This window comes from Nymphalis io, chromosome 9 (assembly GCF_905147045.1).
Source record: "Nymphalis io chromosome 9, ilAglIoxx1.1, whole genome shotgun sequence".
Lineage (NCBI taxonomy): Eukaryota > Metazoa > Arthropoda > Insecta > Lepidoptera > Nymphalidae > Nymphalis > Nymphalis io.
In genome coordinates this window covers 2900638-2916375 of record NC_065896.1, presented here as the reverse complement: position 1 = coordinate 2916375, position 15738 = coordinate 2900638, and the positions used below count along the sequence as shown (strand labels likewise).

At 35.9% G+C, this 15738-nt stretch overlaps 1 protein-coding gene across 6 annotated transcripts in view; it reads right to left on the bottom strand.

Annotated features, from left to right (window-relative positions):
- Positions 1 to 588: 588 nt before the first annotated feature.
- The window catches only part of LOC126770709 (lethal(2) giant larvae protein), a 43669-nt gene continuing 28519 nt past the window's right edge, over positions 589 to 15738 (bottom strand). For 2 of the 6 annotated variants that reach the window (XM_050490225.1, XM_050490224.1), the window contains exons 4-26: positions 13329 to 13575; positions 12494 to 12681; positions 11634 to 11813; positions 10818 to 10906; positions 10359 to 10478; positions 9923 to 10085; positions 9501 to 9690; positions 8543 to 8660; positions 8249 to 8350; positions 8069 to 8173; positions 7790 to 7949; positions 7405 to 7547; positions 6826 to 6973; positions 6235 to 6335; positions 5808 to 5912; positions 5476 to 5616; positions 5116 to 5279; positions 4710 to 4803; positions 4526 to 4621; positions 3932 to 4042; positions 3294 to 3426; positions 2750 to 2793; positions 589 to 2380 (exon numbers count right to left, since the gene is read on the bottom strand). In XM_050490225.1, the coding sequence (XP_050346182.1) occupies positions 2273 to 2380; positions 2750 to 2793; positions 3294 to 3426; positions 3932 to 4042; positions 4526 to 4621; positions 4710 to 4803; positions 5116 to 5279; positions 5476 to 5616; positions 5808 to 5912; positions 6235 to 6335; positions 6826 to 6973; positions 7405 to 7547; positions 7790 to 7949; positions 8069 to 8173; positions 8249 to 8350; positions 8543 to 8660; positions 9501 to 9690; positions 9923 to 10085; positions 10359 to 10478; positions 10818 to 10906; positions 11634 to 11813; positions 12494 to 12681; positions 13329 to 13575 (3050 nt within the window). In that variant the 3' untranslated portion in view covers positions 589 to 2272. Of the gene's footprint in view, positions 2456 to 2749; positions 2794 to 3293; positions 3427 to 3931; positions 4043 to 4525; positions 4622 to 4709; positions 4804 to 5115; positions 5280 to 5475; positions 5617 to 5807; positions 5913 to 6234; positions 6336 to 6825; positions 6974 to 7404; positions 7548 to 7789; positions 7950 to 8068; positions 8174 to 8248; positions 8351 to 8542; positions 8661 to 9500; positions 9691 to 9922; positions 10086 to 10358; positions 10479 to 10817; positions 10907 to 11633; positions 11814 to 12493; positions 12682 to 13328; positions 13576 to 15738 lie in introns of all 6 variants that reach the window. The other 4 variants (XM_050490226.1, XM_050490227.1, XM_050490228.1 and 1 more) reach the window with 4 other exon arrangements.

Genomic DNA, 15738 nt, shown 5'->3' with positions numbered 1-15738 from the left:
AAAGAGTTGGATGTAACTACTTCTTATAAAAATACTAACAGATAGTTTTTGACCTTGGCCTGGCTCTGGAATAAAGTATTTTGAAATTTTCGTGTTTTTAATACAATCAGATTTTGCCATTACTATTAAAAAAATATTTAGGGAATGATATCTTTTTTTTTTTTTTATATTCGCCGGGAGGGCAAATGAGTCTACTCCACCTGATGGTAAGTGGTAGTAGAGTCCAAACGCGACGACGGCCAGTACAGACGGGAAAAACGTTCTGCACTAGCGCCTTCGCCTTGCCGGAAATTAAATCTTACGAATCTTACGGATTGTTACAAATTAAACAACTATTTACGGATTCATCGCGTATATTTCAACATTTGTTTTTCATTTCATGACGTTTAAAACACTTTGCATTGTCCTTGGTCACAAGCAGTTGTTTAATTCAAATTATATAGGTGTTAATAAAGTCTTAGAAATTTAAAATTGTTGAAAATAAGGTAACATGAATTGGGCCAACCACAAAAGCGCGGCGGGCCGCCGGTTGAGTAACAATAGTGGCTTGTTGAATGTATCTGTTGTGGGTAGATAATTGAGACAAGATTCTTATTTGTAGCATTTATTTCATGTAAGAATATTGAATACAAATCGCATTTTTCGTATCAAATTTAAAAGTACCATAATAATATGGAGTTGTACATTAGATAAAACAAAGCAATCTGGACGTTTCACTTCCACACATTACAATAATGTTCAGCACTAAAATAAAATGATCCTCTTAAAAAAGTAGGCAGGCACATTCAACTTATATCTAAAATAAAATCAATTAAAAAACATAATCGATCCCTTCGTGTAGTTAAAATTGTGATGTTTGTTCACAAAATGCATGCAAAATGATGCCAAAAATACTGTTACAGATATATTTACATACGACCGTCAGTATGAAATATGATAAGGCATTGAAGTATACAGCTGCCATTTTGTCTAAGTGATTAAAATGCACACATAGAAGAACTTAATTTAAATACGTATTATTTATTAAATAAAATAAAAAAACAACAGCTAAATATTGCATAACATTCACACACTCGGCACTTATAATTTAATAAAATATTATTTACTGAATATACAATACAATTTGAAAGAAAATGATATAGTTAAAAATCTATTATTTTTTTAAAATGGCTAGACGGTAAGGTGTTAGCCGTGAATATTTAGTATAAAACTAAATTACTATAATCAAGTCTGAATTACTTGTCAATTATTTTAATATTAGTTGTCTAAATAAAATTCCGTTTATAAAAAAATAAATAAGCACATCACATTCTCATATGTAGAATGTTTCAAAGAAACTCAACTTAAAAACTAAGTTGTCACAATAATTTTATAATTTCTTAATAACAATAATCCACAATTTGATTGCAGTATTGCTAAATAAAATAAACTGTTATGGCTTCCGTTTTGTACTAAATAAAACTGGTTGGTAAAAAAATAGACATTAAATATTTAAGTACCAATATTCAATTTAACCTTTTTTTAACAATAGAGACACCAGCATAAGTTATAATTGTAACTATTTTATAAAAACGCTACGCACTCGACGATATTAAGAATTAACTATTCATTATAAAATGCACTTTATATTACTTACAAGTTATCGATTAAATGTACAAAATATGTGTAAGAAATTGCATCTAGTTGATATATTATTGGATATACAATAAGAAATGTTTATAATGTAGCGTCAATCATTAAAAAATATTTGTAAATATGAAAATTTTACTAAAAATATTGAACTAACAATGATATCAACGGCAGTTTGTCTAGCTATCTAGATGCATCGATCATGATAATTTACTCGAATTTAAATTAAGGCCGATATGCACAATGATCGGTGGAATACAGACCGATAAATTCGGTATTGCTAATATGCTTATAGTAAATATTAAATATTTCGCGAGTCATAAACCATCATACCTAAATCAGTATATAATTTATTTATTCATCTCAGTGATTACTCCTTTTCAAATTATATACAAATGAAGTTCGTAGCTGCGACTAGGTAGTCGTAACTTAGAACATGATTCAGGTAAAAGTTACGATACGGAAACCACCGAAAAATCAGATCGAACTCGTTTAAAGTTCGCGACTTCGGTGCGAATACATAAATCTTCGTATCAACGAATTGGAGCGATATGACCGGCGAAATATTTAATCGATATTATGGGGTCGAATCGTACGAACATTTGAAAATCGTTGATGAATTTAGAATGGAATTGTTCGGCGACTAGGACTCCGCAGGCGGCACGGGCACGGCGAGCGGCGCTCGCTGGCGGTCAAACATCTCCAGGATCAGCTTGGGGTCGGTGCCGGCCGGCACCGTCACGGTGCCCGTCTGTGGACGCCGCTCATGAGTACCAGCGCACGCTCTTCTCCGCCACGCGTGACGCCCGCGCGTGTCTAGGCTCTACTGAATACGTAGTGTCCGGGTGTACTATGTTTCGACGATCGTTGCTACTTATCGACATGGACACGAGCGGACGTCACAACATTGCGAAGATTCTTGTATTAGAGCACGTTTTAGTTTGTTAATATTGGAGAATTTGACTTTCAATAGATCGAACCGGTTAGTGTGTTAAGTATTACATTAATATCTGATAGAAATGGATCAAGCCTAGGAGTTCAAATAATAAGGGAATTAGCATGCTTGAGGACGTAGGCCTCTTGTTGAGATATGTAGATATTAAAGCAAAGTGTGGGATACCTCAATACGAGTGATGACGCCCTCCTCGCGACTGTGCTCTAGGACTACAAACAAAAACATAAAGCGGCTGTCAAACATATAAACGTACGGACATGTAACATAAACATATCAATATGGTGGGAAAAAGCTATGTAACAATTGCGTAAGTTTTCTCAAAAGTATTTTACTTAAGAATATTTTCTTTGTATAACTTAATTATTTTTATATATTTCAAAAGGTAAAACAATGTTTAATCAAATGAATGAAAAAATATTTCGAAGCATAAGTGAGATTTCGCTTGAAGCATAAGCTTAAATCGAATAATAAATCTCACTCACACCTAAATAGAATACTTGAATAAAACGAGCAATTTCAATTTTATAGTTGCATTCATGCGTGAATTGCGTATATGCAACAATGTACTACTCAAGGACTAATCATTCAAGCTGCACTAATGAACTACTGTCATGAAATTTTATATTTTAAAGATATTTCGAACTACCCTCAATAGTAACTTTTATTGGTTTACATTTAGTTTAATTATTTTAAGTGTCACGTGACTTACTGTTTTCGTTAGTGGAGTTGTTGGTGGTCGTGGTGGTGGTGGTGGCGCTGACGCCGCCGTCCGTGTTGTTCTCATTTACCATCGTCCTCGTCGTCGTCTTCACGACCATGGAGGTCGTGTTCACTTGTGAATTCTAATTCATACGTAAGTTAACGTTTTTATGATATAAAGTAAAAAGTGCTATCTATTAGAATTAAAGTTAAACTTAAATAAAATAAAAAACTTTGACAATTTATAAACATCCTTATCATTACTTTTATAAGAACGACGAAGAAGGAAGGCGAAGGAGCCGTCTAATACAAAATATTTTATACCATTTATTTATTTATTTCACGTCCTTCACCCAAAGGTTGTCTGGAAGAGATCGCTCTTTTAGCGATAAGACCGCCTTTTGTACAAAATAGTTTTCGTTTTTTTTTATGTTTGTGTTTAAAATGGTTCTATAACTCTTTTGGTGTACAATAAAGCATATTCTATTCTATTTATAGAAATTGCATTCAATTGTTTAACTCATTTGACATGCACGTGTAGCTAGCTAAATGGAAAACTTTTATCCCCGGAAATATATCTATAGCTTTTCCGAGTACAGTCATATCTTGCTGAGGCGTAGTGAACCGTGTGGGTGGGCGCGCTCGTACCTGCAGGTTGATGTTGAGCTCGCCGGCCTCGGCGGCGTGGTCGCGCACGGAGTCCACGGTGATGTCGGCCGACGCCGCCGTCACGTCGTGCGCCTCCACCGCCGGCTCCTCCTGCGCGAGTGGAATTAACAAGTAATAGTTATTTATGTATTCATCTCAGTGATTACTCCTTTTCAAATTATATACAAATGAAGTTCGTAGTTGCGACTAGGTAGTCGTAGCTTAGTAGAACATGATTAAGGTAAAAGTCATGATACGGAAACTACTGAAAAATCAGATCGAACTCGTTTAAAGTTCGCGACTTCGGTGCGAATACACAAATCATCGTATCAACGAATTGGAGCGATATGACCGGCGAAATATTTAATCGAGTTTAGGGGGTCGAATCGTACGAACATTCGAAAGTCGTTGATGAATTTAGAATGGAATTGTTCGGCGACTAAGACTCCGCAGGCTGCGCATAATAACAAATAATAACGAATTATTCTCAAAAATAATACATACATGAATATTATTGACTTCATAAATAATTTGTATTATTTTAAAAATTAACGACCTAACAGATTGTAGTTTTCTAAATTAATTTAAACTCACTTTATGTTCTCCATTGGTCAAAGGGGTTTCTTCAGGCGGGCCGCGTAGAGCCGCAGCCCACGGTGATAGTAAAACGTGACATTGCGCTATCGTAACCTTTAAATTGAGAAAAACCACATTAAACAAATCTTAAAAATAGTAATATATTTATATTATAATCTCATACAATAGTGGTATTTAATACCTTAGTAGCAGAGAGCGTAATCCTTTGAAGTTCTGATGACGAGTGAAGATACAGAGCCTCGCCTCGTTTTGAGAAGCAAAGACTGGAAATGCCACTGCAGCATAAAATATTTGTTAGGTGACGGCGTCTAAATAGACGTTTTTCAAGTTTTTCTCAAATTACATTAATTCTTACTGAACCCCGGATGTTATTTTTGTTGTTATTATAAACATTTTTAAAAGTTTGAATACTTATTATGTATTTGAGTCGTACTTTGGTAAATATATGTAACAGATTTCAGTGCAGTATTAAACAATAATTGAGACTAGACTTTTAATTTCTTATTTTTAGTTCCTTTTCTTGAGTTTTCTATATATGTTATTTAATTAATTAGTAAGATACTGTATCCGCCGTGACGAGCACTCACTTGATGTCCTCTTTGCGCACGGCGGCCGCGTTGAGCTGTCGGCGCAGGTCTGGCGACAGCACGAGGCAGTCGCCCAGGTTGGTGAGGCACAGCAGGCACCACTCGCGGTGCCGCTCCCCGCCGCTGCCCGTGCACGAGAACCACGCGAACGCCGTGCGACGCACCTGCAACGACATTCAGTTACACCTCTCCGCACGCATGGGGCCCAAGCTATATGAAAGTCGCCCGTTCGATCCTTACCTCTACTCTCTACTGTCATTTTGTACAAGCTCTAAGGTTGGAAAATTGGAGGAGAAAATAGGACTTTTTGTAACATCTTGATAGGAGGGAAAAAGTTGGTATTTATTGGTTATTAATTACCCGAGCGCCCTCGTGCGCGGTGAGCTTGTACTTGTTGTGCGGCTTGAGCGCCGGCAGCGTGAACACCTTGAACTGCTCCTCCGACGTGATGACGACGCGGTGCGCGCCGCCCTCCGGCAGCGCCGCCACGCCGCGCTCCACCTGCGACACGCGCGTCCCGTATGTAGTACTATGCGTATATATAAATATGTATATATTTATATATTATAAAGCGGCTATTGTTATCACGTGTTGATAAGAAACAATTAAAGTAATACTCTTGGTACATTAATTATATTGCATTCATTAAGTAAGCATCATGAATATGAATATCAAAAAGCAAAAAATGTTACCTCTAATGGATCAGGCAGAGGTACAGCGGCTCCGTCTAATACTGTGATGCCGATGACTGGTGCTCTGTGCTTTAATTGAATTTCTTTTGCAAGTTGACAGGTCACCTGTAAAAGGTCGAAAAAATATTATTAAAATATTCATCAAAACATTTAAGACAAATAGATTTATTTCCTGAAAAAAATATTTGAATTTTTATTGAAAACAAGCTTTTTAATTAATCTGTTAAAATAATACATATATGTATTTATTATTTTTACTGTATCTTATAATTTCTGAGTTAAGTTATTATGATTAATACTTTAAAATTAACAGACGAGTTTAAATTCCGTGATTAATTAATTAACTTAATTATTTGTCTTAGTCTGTATCGAGCGCATTTACATTTGGTTATTTAAATAAACTTAAATTATCACAGTCGGTACTAACCGGTTCTTCTTTTCGTTTGTTCGTGTTGGGAACGTTTATCGTAAATGCGTATACGGTTCCGTTGTTCGTACCCGCCCATAGAGTTGGTGTCGAGCTTTGTGCTGCAAAACAAAACTTCGATTAATTTAATCTCTATTATTATTATTATTATTAACTTTGATATATAAATAAAATGTATCGAAAAGTTTACAAATAGTGACGGTATCACATACAAGAGATCTGTGCCAGGAAGAGGTTATATAAAATATTTTAGATTGATATGGAACATAAAATATGAATACAATACTTATTTATACACATATATAAAATACACTACACTAAAATATATAATATTTACGTTCATTCTATTTTTTAAGCATTTCTTGCTAAGATTATTCGAGAATTAGAAGATAGTTCAAGAAATTCGACAAGGGATTTATTTTTAACGTTAATGTTTCCCTTTTTCCTGAATCTTGTCAACCATACCTAGGTATGGTTGACAAGATGAATAAATATAATAAATATCGAATTTAAAACAGCAATAATAATATCGTATTGGTTATATTAACGTAAATTATTCAGTTTCATACAACGTGTACAAATAGAACTCACTGTTGATTAGGAAAGTGCGCGCGAAGTACAGACAGCGAACCATCGAGCCGAAGGCGTCGTCCGTCGAGCGCGCCTCCACCGCGCGCTCTATGGGCTTCACGTCCGCGTCCACTTCGCTGATCTTCTCGACTGATTTCTTAGCGGTGGGCTGTTAATGTACAATTATATACTTTAATACGTTCTGTACAAGCAATAATAAACAGTAATGCTTAAGTAAACTATGTGATTAAAGCTATGTTTAATATCATATATCATAATTCATATTATTATTACAATGACAGGAATAAAAATAATCTTGAATTGACATAATATAAAAAATAAAGTAATATTAATCAAAAACTGCAGAGCTTTTAGCAAATTGCATGGAAAATCTAAGGTTTATTTATCTTGACTGCTCAGCCAGTGATGTATGAAATTTGGTCCACCAAAAAAAGTAATGCCAATGGTACGATTACATACTATGATAACTAGGAAACCCCATGAGGTGATAATTAGTATGATATCCGTAAATTTCATTAATTAGTATTATATCCCTAAATTTCATATGGTCTAAATATAATAAAAAAATTAAATTCTTACCTGTGCCGGCGAAGTAGGACTAGCGGAAGTCGTAGTTTGACGTCTCTGCGAACGACCCTTCCGCAAACGTCTGAATGACTCTCTCAGGGATTTCTTGAAAGATTTTCGTCTCGAAATTGGCGTGTCCCCGGCGCCCGAGTGATCTATGCGTTCGAGATACATTAAATCAAAGATACAAAGTATGAGAAATATGAAATATAAATAAGTTGCGCAAACGAGAAGACTCAGTTTACCTCCTGGTAAGAAGTCACAATCGCCCGATTAGGAATGTAAACCATTCCTAAATTTACCAAGGTATATGGTATACCATAGATGCGCTATCAATCAAGGTTATTTTTGACATAAGATGCCGGGGCCCAGTAACATAAAGGGGTGCGGTGCGTACCGTGCGGGTTGAGCGTGCACTTGTGCGTGAGCGGCACGACGCGCAGCGCGTCGAGCAGCGCCAGGCCGTGCGCCGTGCCCGCGCACAGCACGCCCCACTCCCACTGCGCGCCCAGCGCCGTCACGGCGGCCGGCGGAGACAGCTGCCCCACGGCGCTGGCCTGGGACATGTTACACTTGTATATCCGAGTATGGGTTTTCGAATACGAATGAGCCGCATATAACGATATTTAAGCAACTATTATTATTATATGATTAGCATTAGTAAGACGACACTCACCTGATAGCCGGCTGGGAAAGTGAGCGACCCGGAGCGTAATGTCAGCTGGTCGTGTCCCTTCCACACGAATCCGTCGCGATCCGACACTATATTAACGGGGATCGACTGAAAATAAAATGTTTGTTAAAGATTCGACTCGTAGGGCATGGTCCTGGTATTTATTTAACTTTTACGCCATACCTTAACCTCTGCCGTGCTAGGTGATGTTTTTAAGCTAGCGATGACGATCTGACCGGCTGCACCCCCGATCGTCAGCATGCCGGACAGCGGACAAAGTAATACCTGATAATTAAGAAACAACATCAAAATGTTTAAAAACAATAATACTCAACATTATGGATTATTTAGATTTAATTGTTCGTATTTACTTAAGAATATCTTATGCTGTGATAGTTTTTCAAACATATAATTATTTATTTGTATAAATTTAAGATAATATTAATTTAAAAAAGACACTTTACAGTAAAGACTTACTCGTTTAACAGCAAGTCGTGGATCGTCACTGTATGGATCAAAAGTACCAACTCTTCGGAACGGGGGCCATTCCTCTTCATCGTTCTGACTGTCGTTGTTCTCTCCTATCTCTTCACCGCTGCCGATAAATAAAATATTAATATTGTGTAACAAAATCTATAGTATAACATATTATCTACTTAATTAAAAGCTATTATTAATCATATTAATTAACAACAATCGCATATATTTTGTTTATTAAATAAATATTACTTAAAATTATTGATTCAAATTTGTTTGACAACCTCTTTAATAATTATTTATTATAAACTTTCGATATCCATGAATTAAAATGTCATAATAAAAATATAAAAAATATTTCTAAGATTCTCTTGTAGAAATCAGGCACAATAAATTCGCTACTAAAACCAGAAGCTGTCTCTTCTATATGGATATGAATGATACGTTTCATGCATCTACACTACACGGTGATGTCATTAAATGATTTAAATAATAATGTTACCTCGGAGTCGATCTTTTCAGCCCGCTTCAGATAATAGTAAGCAATAAGCAAAAGATGAAACGTTAACTAAATCTCACAAGCTCGACACTAGCTTAGGTTTGTGCTAAGTTTTCCGTGTTACGATTATGTCAACGGCAAATTAATGATAAATCAAGGTATGCGGCGCTATCCAAATTAAATATCACGATCGTATTTTCACGTATGTAACTAAGTAATGGTATTCATATGGAATATGGATCGATACGAAAGTAAAAATACTCCTTTATCAATTTCAAACGAAAATTCAGGATGTTACAGTAAATTGGAACGCGATTTACCGAGATTTCTATTTTCTAATTAATATTAACGTTATTTTTTACTTCCACGTACATAGATTTCTCTTCTAAACTAACAAAATGTTATCATTGTTATTCCAATCGGTATAGTGTATCGCTGGTACGAAGGGGCTCGCCTCACCTGAACAGCGGCGCCGTGGTGTACTTGTAGAGCGGCGTCATGACGACCCCGCTCACGTCCCAGAAGCGCACGGAGCCGTCCTCGTGGCCCGTCAGCAGCACCTGGCGCTCCGAGCTCTCGCCCGCCTCCACGATGCCGCCGGATATCGGCCACGGACCTTCGGAGTACACGTTTTCCGTTTGCTGTTGACCTGTGAAAATGAATGTCGGTCATTTGTCAATATACATTTAAAGAATGTAATCTATAGACACTCCATGTATTCAGTCCCGTGCCTCGACAAGCACGTAGGCCCGTTGATTCTGCGCCTGTATTTTTACCCCTTGCTTCAGTTTTTGGTCATATGGGATTACTAGAGATCAACGGACCGAGTGCACCTGTGTTTGCGTACACATTTGTGATCGTGTTGTGTAAGTGGCGCTCACCGGCCGCCACGATGTTGTCGTAGACGCCGTCGGCCACGTTGTCGACGAGGTGCGCGGTGGTGACGGCGGACGCGTGCACGGACACGAGGTAGGGCAGGCGCAGCGGCCGCCAGCGCGCGTCGCACAGGTCCAGCACCACCAGCTCCTCCTCCGCCAGCACCACCTGCAACGCCGACGTCTTGTGTCACACATTTTCGATCACGCACTGCACATTTATTAACTGCTGAGAATCGTAAGACATCTACTTAACAAAGAAAACTTGTGCCGGGCAGCGAAACATTTATGCACTGTCACTGGCTACAAATGGATTGTAACTCAAAAAGAAAAAAAATGAAATAATAACGACCGAATGTTTTGAAGATTCTCCTTCGTAAGATTTAAATTTCTAACTTGTGGTAGACCGAAACTAAAATGTTTAGTAGTAGTATGCGTATACCAAACAGGCAGCGACTTGGTTGACTGTCTGCACTTGTATCTGAGCGGGCGTGTCCGGTCTTGTCTCTTGGAGAGGCACGCCGTCGGGCGGTACGGGTGTAGTTGTGAAGAAGTCGATCACCTACGAAGTAAAACGGGGAAAAATCATCAATAATCCAACTAAATTGTTTACATTTTTTTTATATAAAATAGAAAGGCGGACGAGCATATGGGCCACCTAAAGGTAAGTGGTCATCAAGGCCCATAGACATTGGCATTGTAAGAAATGTTAATCATCGCTTACATCACCAATGCGCCACCAACCTTGGGAACTGAGATGTTATGTCCCTTGTGCCTGTAATTACACTGGCTCACTCACCCTTCAAACCGGAACACAATAATAACAAGTACTGCAGTTTTGCGGTAGAATATCTGATGAGTATTACATATACAAAATAAAAAATTAAATAGTTTAACTTACTCGGCTTGTGAAATCGAAGGCGACATGTTTCTCGCCCTGTTGTACTGTTACCGTGTACTTGTCAGAGTATGACGATCTGGGCATGCCTCCTATAAGTTTTTAAATAATAGTTATTTACATTTGTTGTAAGATTATATCAATACAATATTTTAAATTTAAATGACCGACATATTTATCTCCTCCCAATAATAACAAGATAATTCATACAATATACATTATTTATATATATATATACATATATTTTTATGTTATACGTAGGCGGACGGGCATATGGGCCAGCTGATGTTAAGTGGCCACCACCACTCCAAGACATTGGCGATGTAAGAAATAATAACCATTCCTTACATACGTAATCCTTTATTGCACACAATTTACAAACATCTAGTAACAAGTAGAAGATATAGTACGCAAAGGCGGCCCTAACACTTAAGAGTGATCCAGGCAACCTCTGTAAAGAGAAATGTTTATGTTTTTTTTTTTCATATCATATGGCGCCAATGCGCCACCAATCTTGGGAACGAAGATGTTATGTCCCTTGTGCCTGTAATTATACTGGCTCACTCACCCTTCAAACCGTAACACAACAATATCAAGTATTGCTGTTTTGCGGTAGAATATCTGATGAGTGGGTGGTACCTACCCAGACGAGCTTGCACAAAGCCCTGCCACCTGTTTTTACATTTTAAATGGAAAACCAAGTTTGGGATCTGAGATATTATGTCGCTTATGTCTTTAATGTATGAATTTTAAGACATAATATTTAAAATTAAAGTAAACCTTGAAATAGTAATACTGTATGTATTTCGTAAAACCTACCTGCGTATATTGTGATCTCGTCTCCGTCCACACTGGTCCTCGTGAGGATCTTATTGATAGCCTTGCATGGGTACGGTCCGTAGGGCGTGACTGGTTCTTTGAGCGGCCTGTCACTCGCCGCGCCCGCCACCTCCCACGTCACGTACGACCCATCGTTGTGAGATGACGTAAAGTGTTCGCCTGTTGGTTGTTATTTCATCATTAAATTAACTGTCAAAGTGACAAATAAATACATTAAACATTCTGCTTATACGACTTAAAATTAATAATAATTGCTGGTATACGTACAAAATATAACGGTTTATAATATTTGTAAATGATAGATTATTACTAAAAATATCTATAGTATAATATCCTCGTCGGTTCTCGGTAGAATCTACATTTCGAACCGGTTTTTAACCATGACGATTTGACGGTTAAGGGTGTCTACCTATTTTAAATAAAGTAAATGTATATTTTATTACTTATTATATAACTGTGCACTTAAATGAATGAACTTAAGTAAATCATTGAATTTAATTAATTATTATTAATTTTAAACCAATTTTTATTTTATATACGTGTCATTTTATACATATATTAGTATAGTTATTTTAATGTACAATTGGTTCGATCTGTATGTAATATTATTTGCTTGTTAACAAATATATATGCGTGCCTATCGTGGTCGAAATGTATTAGAGACTTATAAAGAAATCATAACATCTGTAAAACTATGTTTCATGCAAATAAATGATTATTATTATTATTATAGAACAGTCTGTTCACTTTTAACTCTTTAATATAAGTACCTATTCTTGCGTTAGTGTCATTCAAAAGTTTTATATGATTATATTATTAGTGTAATTCATATAGGTTACCTTCGTCGTTCCAACATAAGCTTTCTAATTGCTGGTTGGAGACGAAAGTGTGTGTTGGAGCCGCCGCAACTCTGTCCCAGAGTACCACCAAACCACGATTGTAACCGATCAGGATACGGCTCGGTACTTTAGGATGTTCGCAGACCGATTCTACTGCTCCAGGATTCACTTTGAAGTCTTCGGGACAACTAAATAATAAAATTTTACACATGACAGTAAATACAATTAACAAAATTGAAAGTTCTAGAACAGTTTGCAATATCAAGCAGATATCGGACAAAAGTTTACTGTAGCTCTCGGTTTTTACTGGTGCTAGCGCTTTGTGCAAGCTCATCTGGGTTAGGTACCACTCACTCATCAGATATTCTACCGCAAAACACCAGTACTTGGTATTGTTGTGTTCCGGTTTGAAGGGTGAGTGAACCAGTGTAATTACAGGCACAAGGGACATAACATCTTAGTTCCCAAGGATGGTGGCGCATTGGTGATGTAAGCGATGTTTAACATTTCTTACAATGCCAATGTCTATGGGCGTTCGTGACCACTTACCATCAGGTGGCCCATATGCTCGTCCGCCTTCCTATTCTACAAAAAAAATCTATTCTATACAAATTATATTAAATAATGCTGAAATACGAGTATTGATAATAAATAATTTGTGTTTGAAGTTTGTCCCCTAATCACATTCAAACATGGACAGATTCTAATAAAATACAATTTAAATTAAAAAGAAATTTAATTGATTAAAAAGAAAATAATTATCATATTTTAATTTACTTCTATTAAAGTGTTACCCTTTTTATTCTTTGTTATTGAAAATTATTTCGATACTTACTTTTGCATAACAACATCTTGATAAATAACATCTTCGTTTAGTGTGAAAGCGTTGCAGTCGATTGTGTAGATGTTGCCTCCTTCTGTGCCGAGTAGTAGGTTCTTGCCGGATGACTCCACGCATATCGACGATATCTTTTTATTTTTACCTTCGAAGGCGTGTGACTTAAGTTCTACGAGAGATTTCTCGTTTATCTCCCATAAATGTAGGCTGTTATCGTCGCATAGTGATATTAACCGCCCTGTACCTGTAAATAAGTATTAAAATTTTTATATAAAATATACTTTATTACATAAGAACACAATATAAGGGGTTTCGTAATGCCCATATTGAGTTAAGATAAGAATAAATAACAATTTATAACTTTTTATTTTTTGCTTTAGAACGCCCTTTTTTAATTTTAATAGGTAGGCGGATTGGCAAATTTACAACTCCATAGACACTGTAAGAAATCTATCCCTTACATCGTCACTGTGCCACCAACTAAGATATATAAGTATGTCCGTTGTGCCCTGTATCAATATACTAGGTAACACAATTTATCGGAAGAGTATGTGATAAGTCAGTGATACCTACCCGTACAGGCCTGCATAGAGCCTAACCATTCTACGATTATTTTAAAACTCGGATACGACACTTATTATATTTAAGTTGTCTATGTTTAAATATTAAATACATTATTAGTTATCGTTTACAGTGACAAATGTATGTTGAAATGTATTTTATAATCTGTGGCAAGCTAACCAAGCGTGTATGTTTACGGTAGGTGCGGTTACTACATTCGATACGCAGATACGGTCTAATAACGAGTGAACGAGCCATTTCTATTTCTACGTAAGTTTATTGATATTTTTGAGATCTTCATATGAAATAGAATAATGTATTTATGATTTGCCTAATGGTTAACTGTTAGAGAAAACCTTCATACATTATATCCGCCTTTCGCACCAACGACAAAATAACACCGACTAATAATAATTTCAAATGTCAATAAAGTTTTCAAACTACCCTCAACTACCGATGAGCTTAATATCCATCATTTTACTCTATTATAAAAAAGGTCTCAATGAAAATTTCATCTGGTTTGTCTTATGAAAGGACGCGTAAATCATTCAAAATATAAAAACAAATATACGCTGAGACATCAAATCTACAAGATTTTGATTTCTATATTCGGACCCATAAAGAATATTATAAATAATAAAGAGAATAATGATTTAAGAAGGCAGTTCTTTTTGTTATTTAATCAAATAGTTTATATATAGTTATTACTTCTCGGATTTATAATTTAAGCAATTTATTTCTGCGCTACATTTAAAAAAAATAAAATATAATCGATATGTTATAATCTACAGGGCATCCAGGGAGTTATTCATTTACCTCTATTGGTAATGTGATACGCGCTAGCATGAGTGCTTCAATTGACTAATCGTTTATATGATATACTTATGGAAGTCCTCCTGAGTAACAGGGTTTTATCACAGATCAAGATTTTTTTAAATATTACTTTTGTAATTAATCATTTACTTTATTTAATAAGCTTTTTATTACAGTTTAAAATACTCTATAATGTAAGATTTTTGTCAGTTGTAGCTAGTGTTGTAGTGCTATAAGCCTACGGCGGTAATATACATTACACATTGTGTAAATTGTATTAACGCGCCTAGAATGGATGAAAACTTTACAGTCTGCTTAATTAATACCATAAAAAAAGACTATTCAAAAACGGAATGTTCGCACTCAATGTTGTCTTAGAGCTGAGACTTCTACCGGGATGTTTTTATTAAAGTTAAAATATTCACGATAGCCTTACAATATATTTACAATGTATCACGTATATCCCATTCGATGGAAGTTCCGTAGTATTCATACTTATAGTCCTTCTAGTTATAAACATTAAACCAATCAAAAGCCAATATTTTGTATCAAACCAAACTCAAGAAAATAAGTAACCTAATTTTAAGTATATTTTTGTATAGAATATAATTATAATCTAATAAATTTAATATGATTTCAGACAACTCTGGAGCATTACTTAGTTTTCATATAATTTTATTTGCTAAATTTCTTTAGCATAGCAGCCGTATTACAGCACTGTTGATGTTACTTGCGTTGCCTGTAATCGTTTCATAACGATATTAAGCCGAGCTACCCGCTATGATCATGACGTAATAAACACTGTCAACTAAATCCTATTTCGATGGCAGAAGGAATAAAGATAAACAAACCATACATCTACCTACATATTTCATGTAATTCGCTAATAGTCTGGTCTATTATGCATTACAAGCGTTTCATGATTAATATAAATTTATTTATTATATATATGATATAATACTATTCCTTTTACTTCAATTTATTTCCAGTTTCGGTGACAAATTAGATTTAAAATTCAAAGCCAGGATTTATA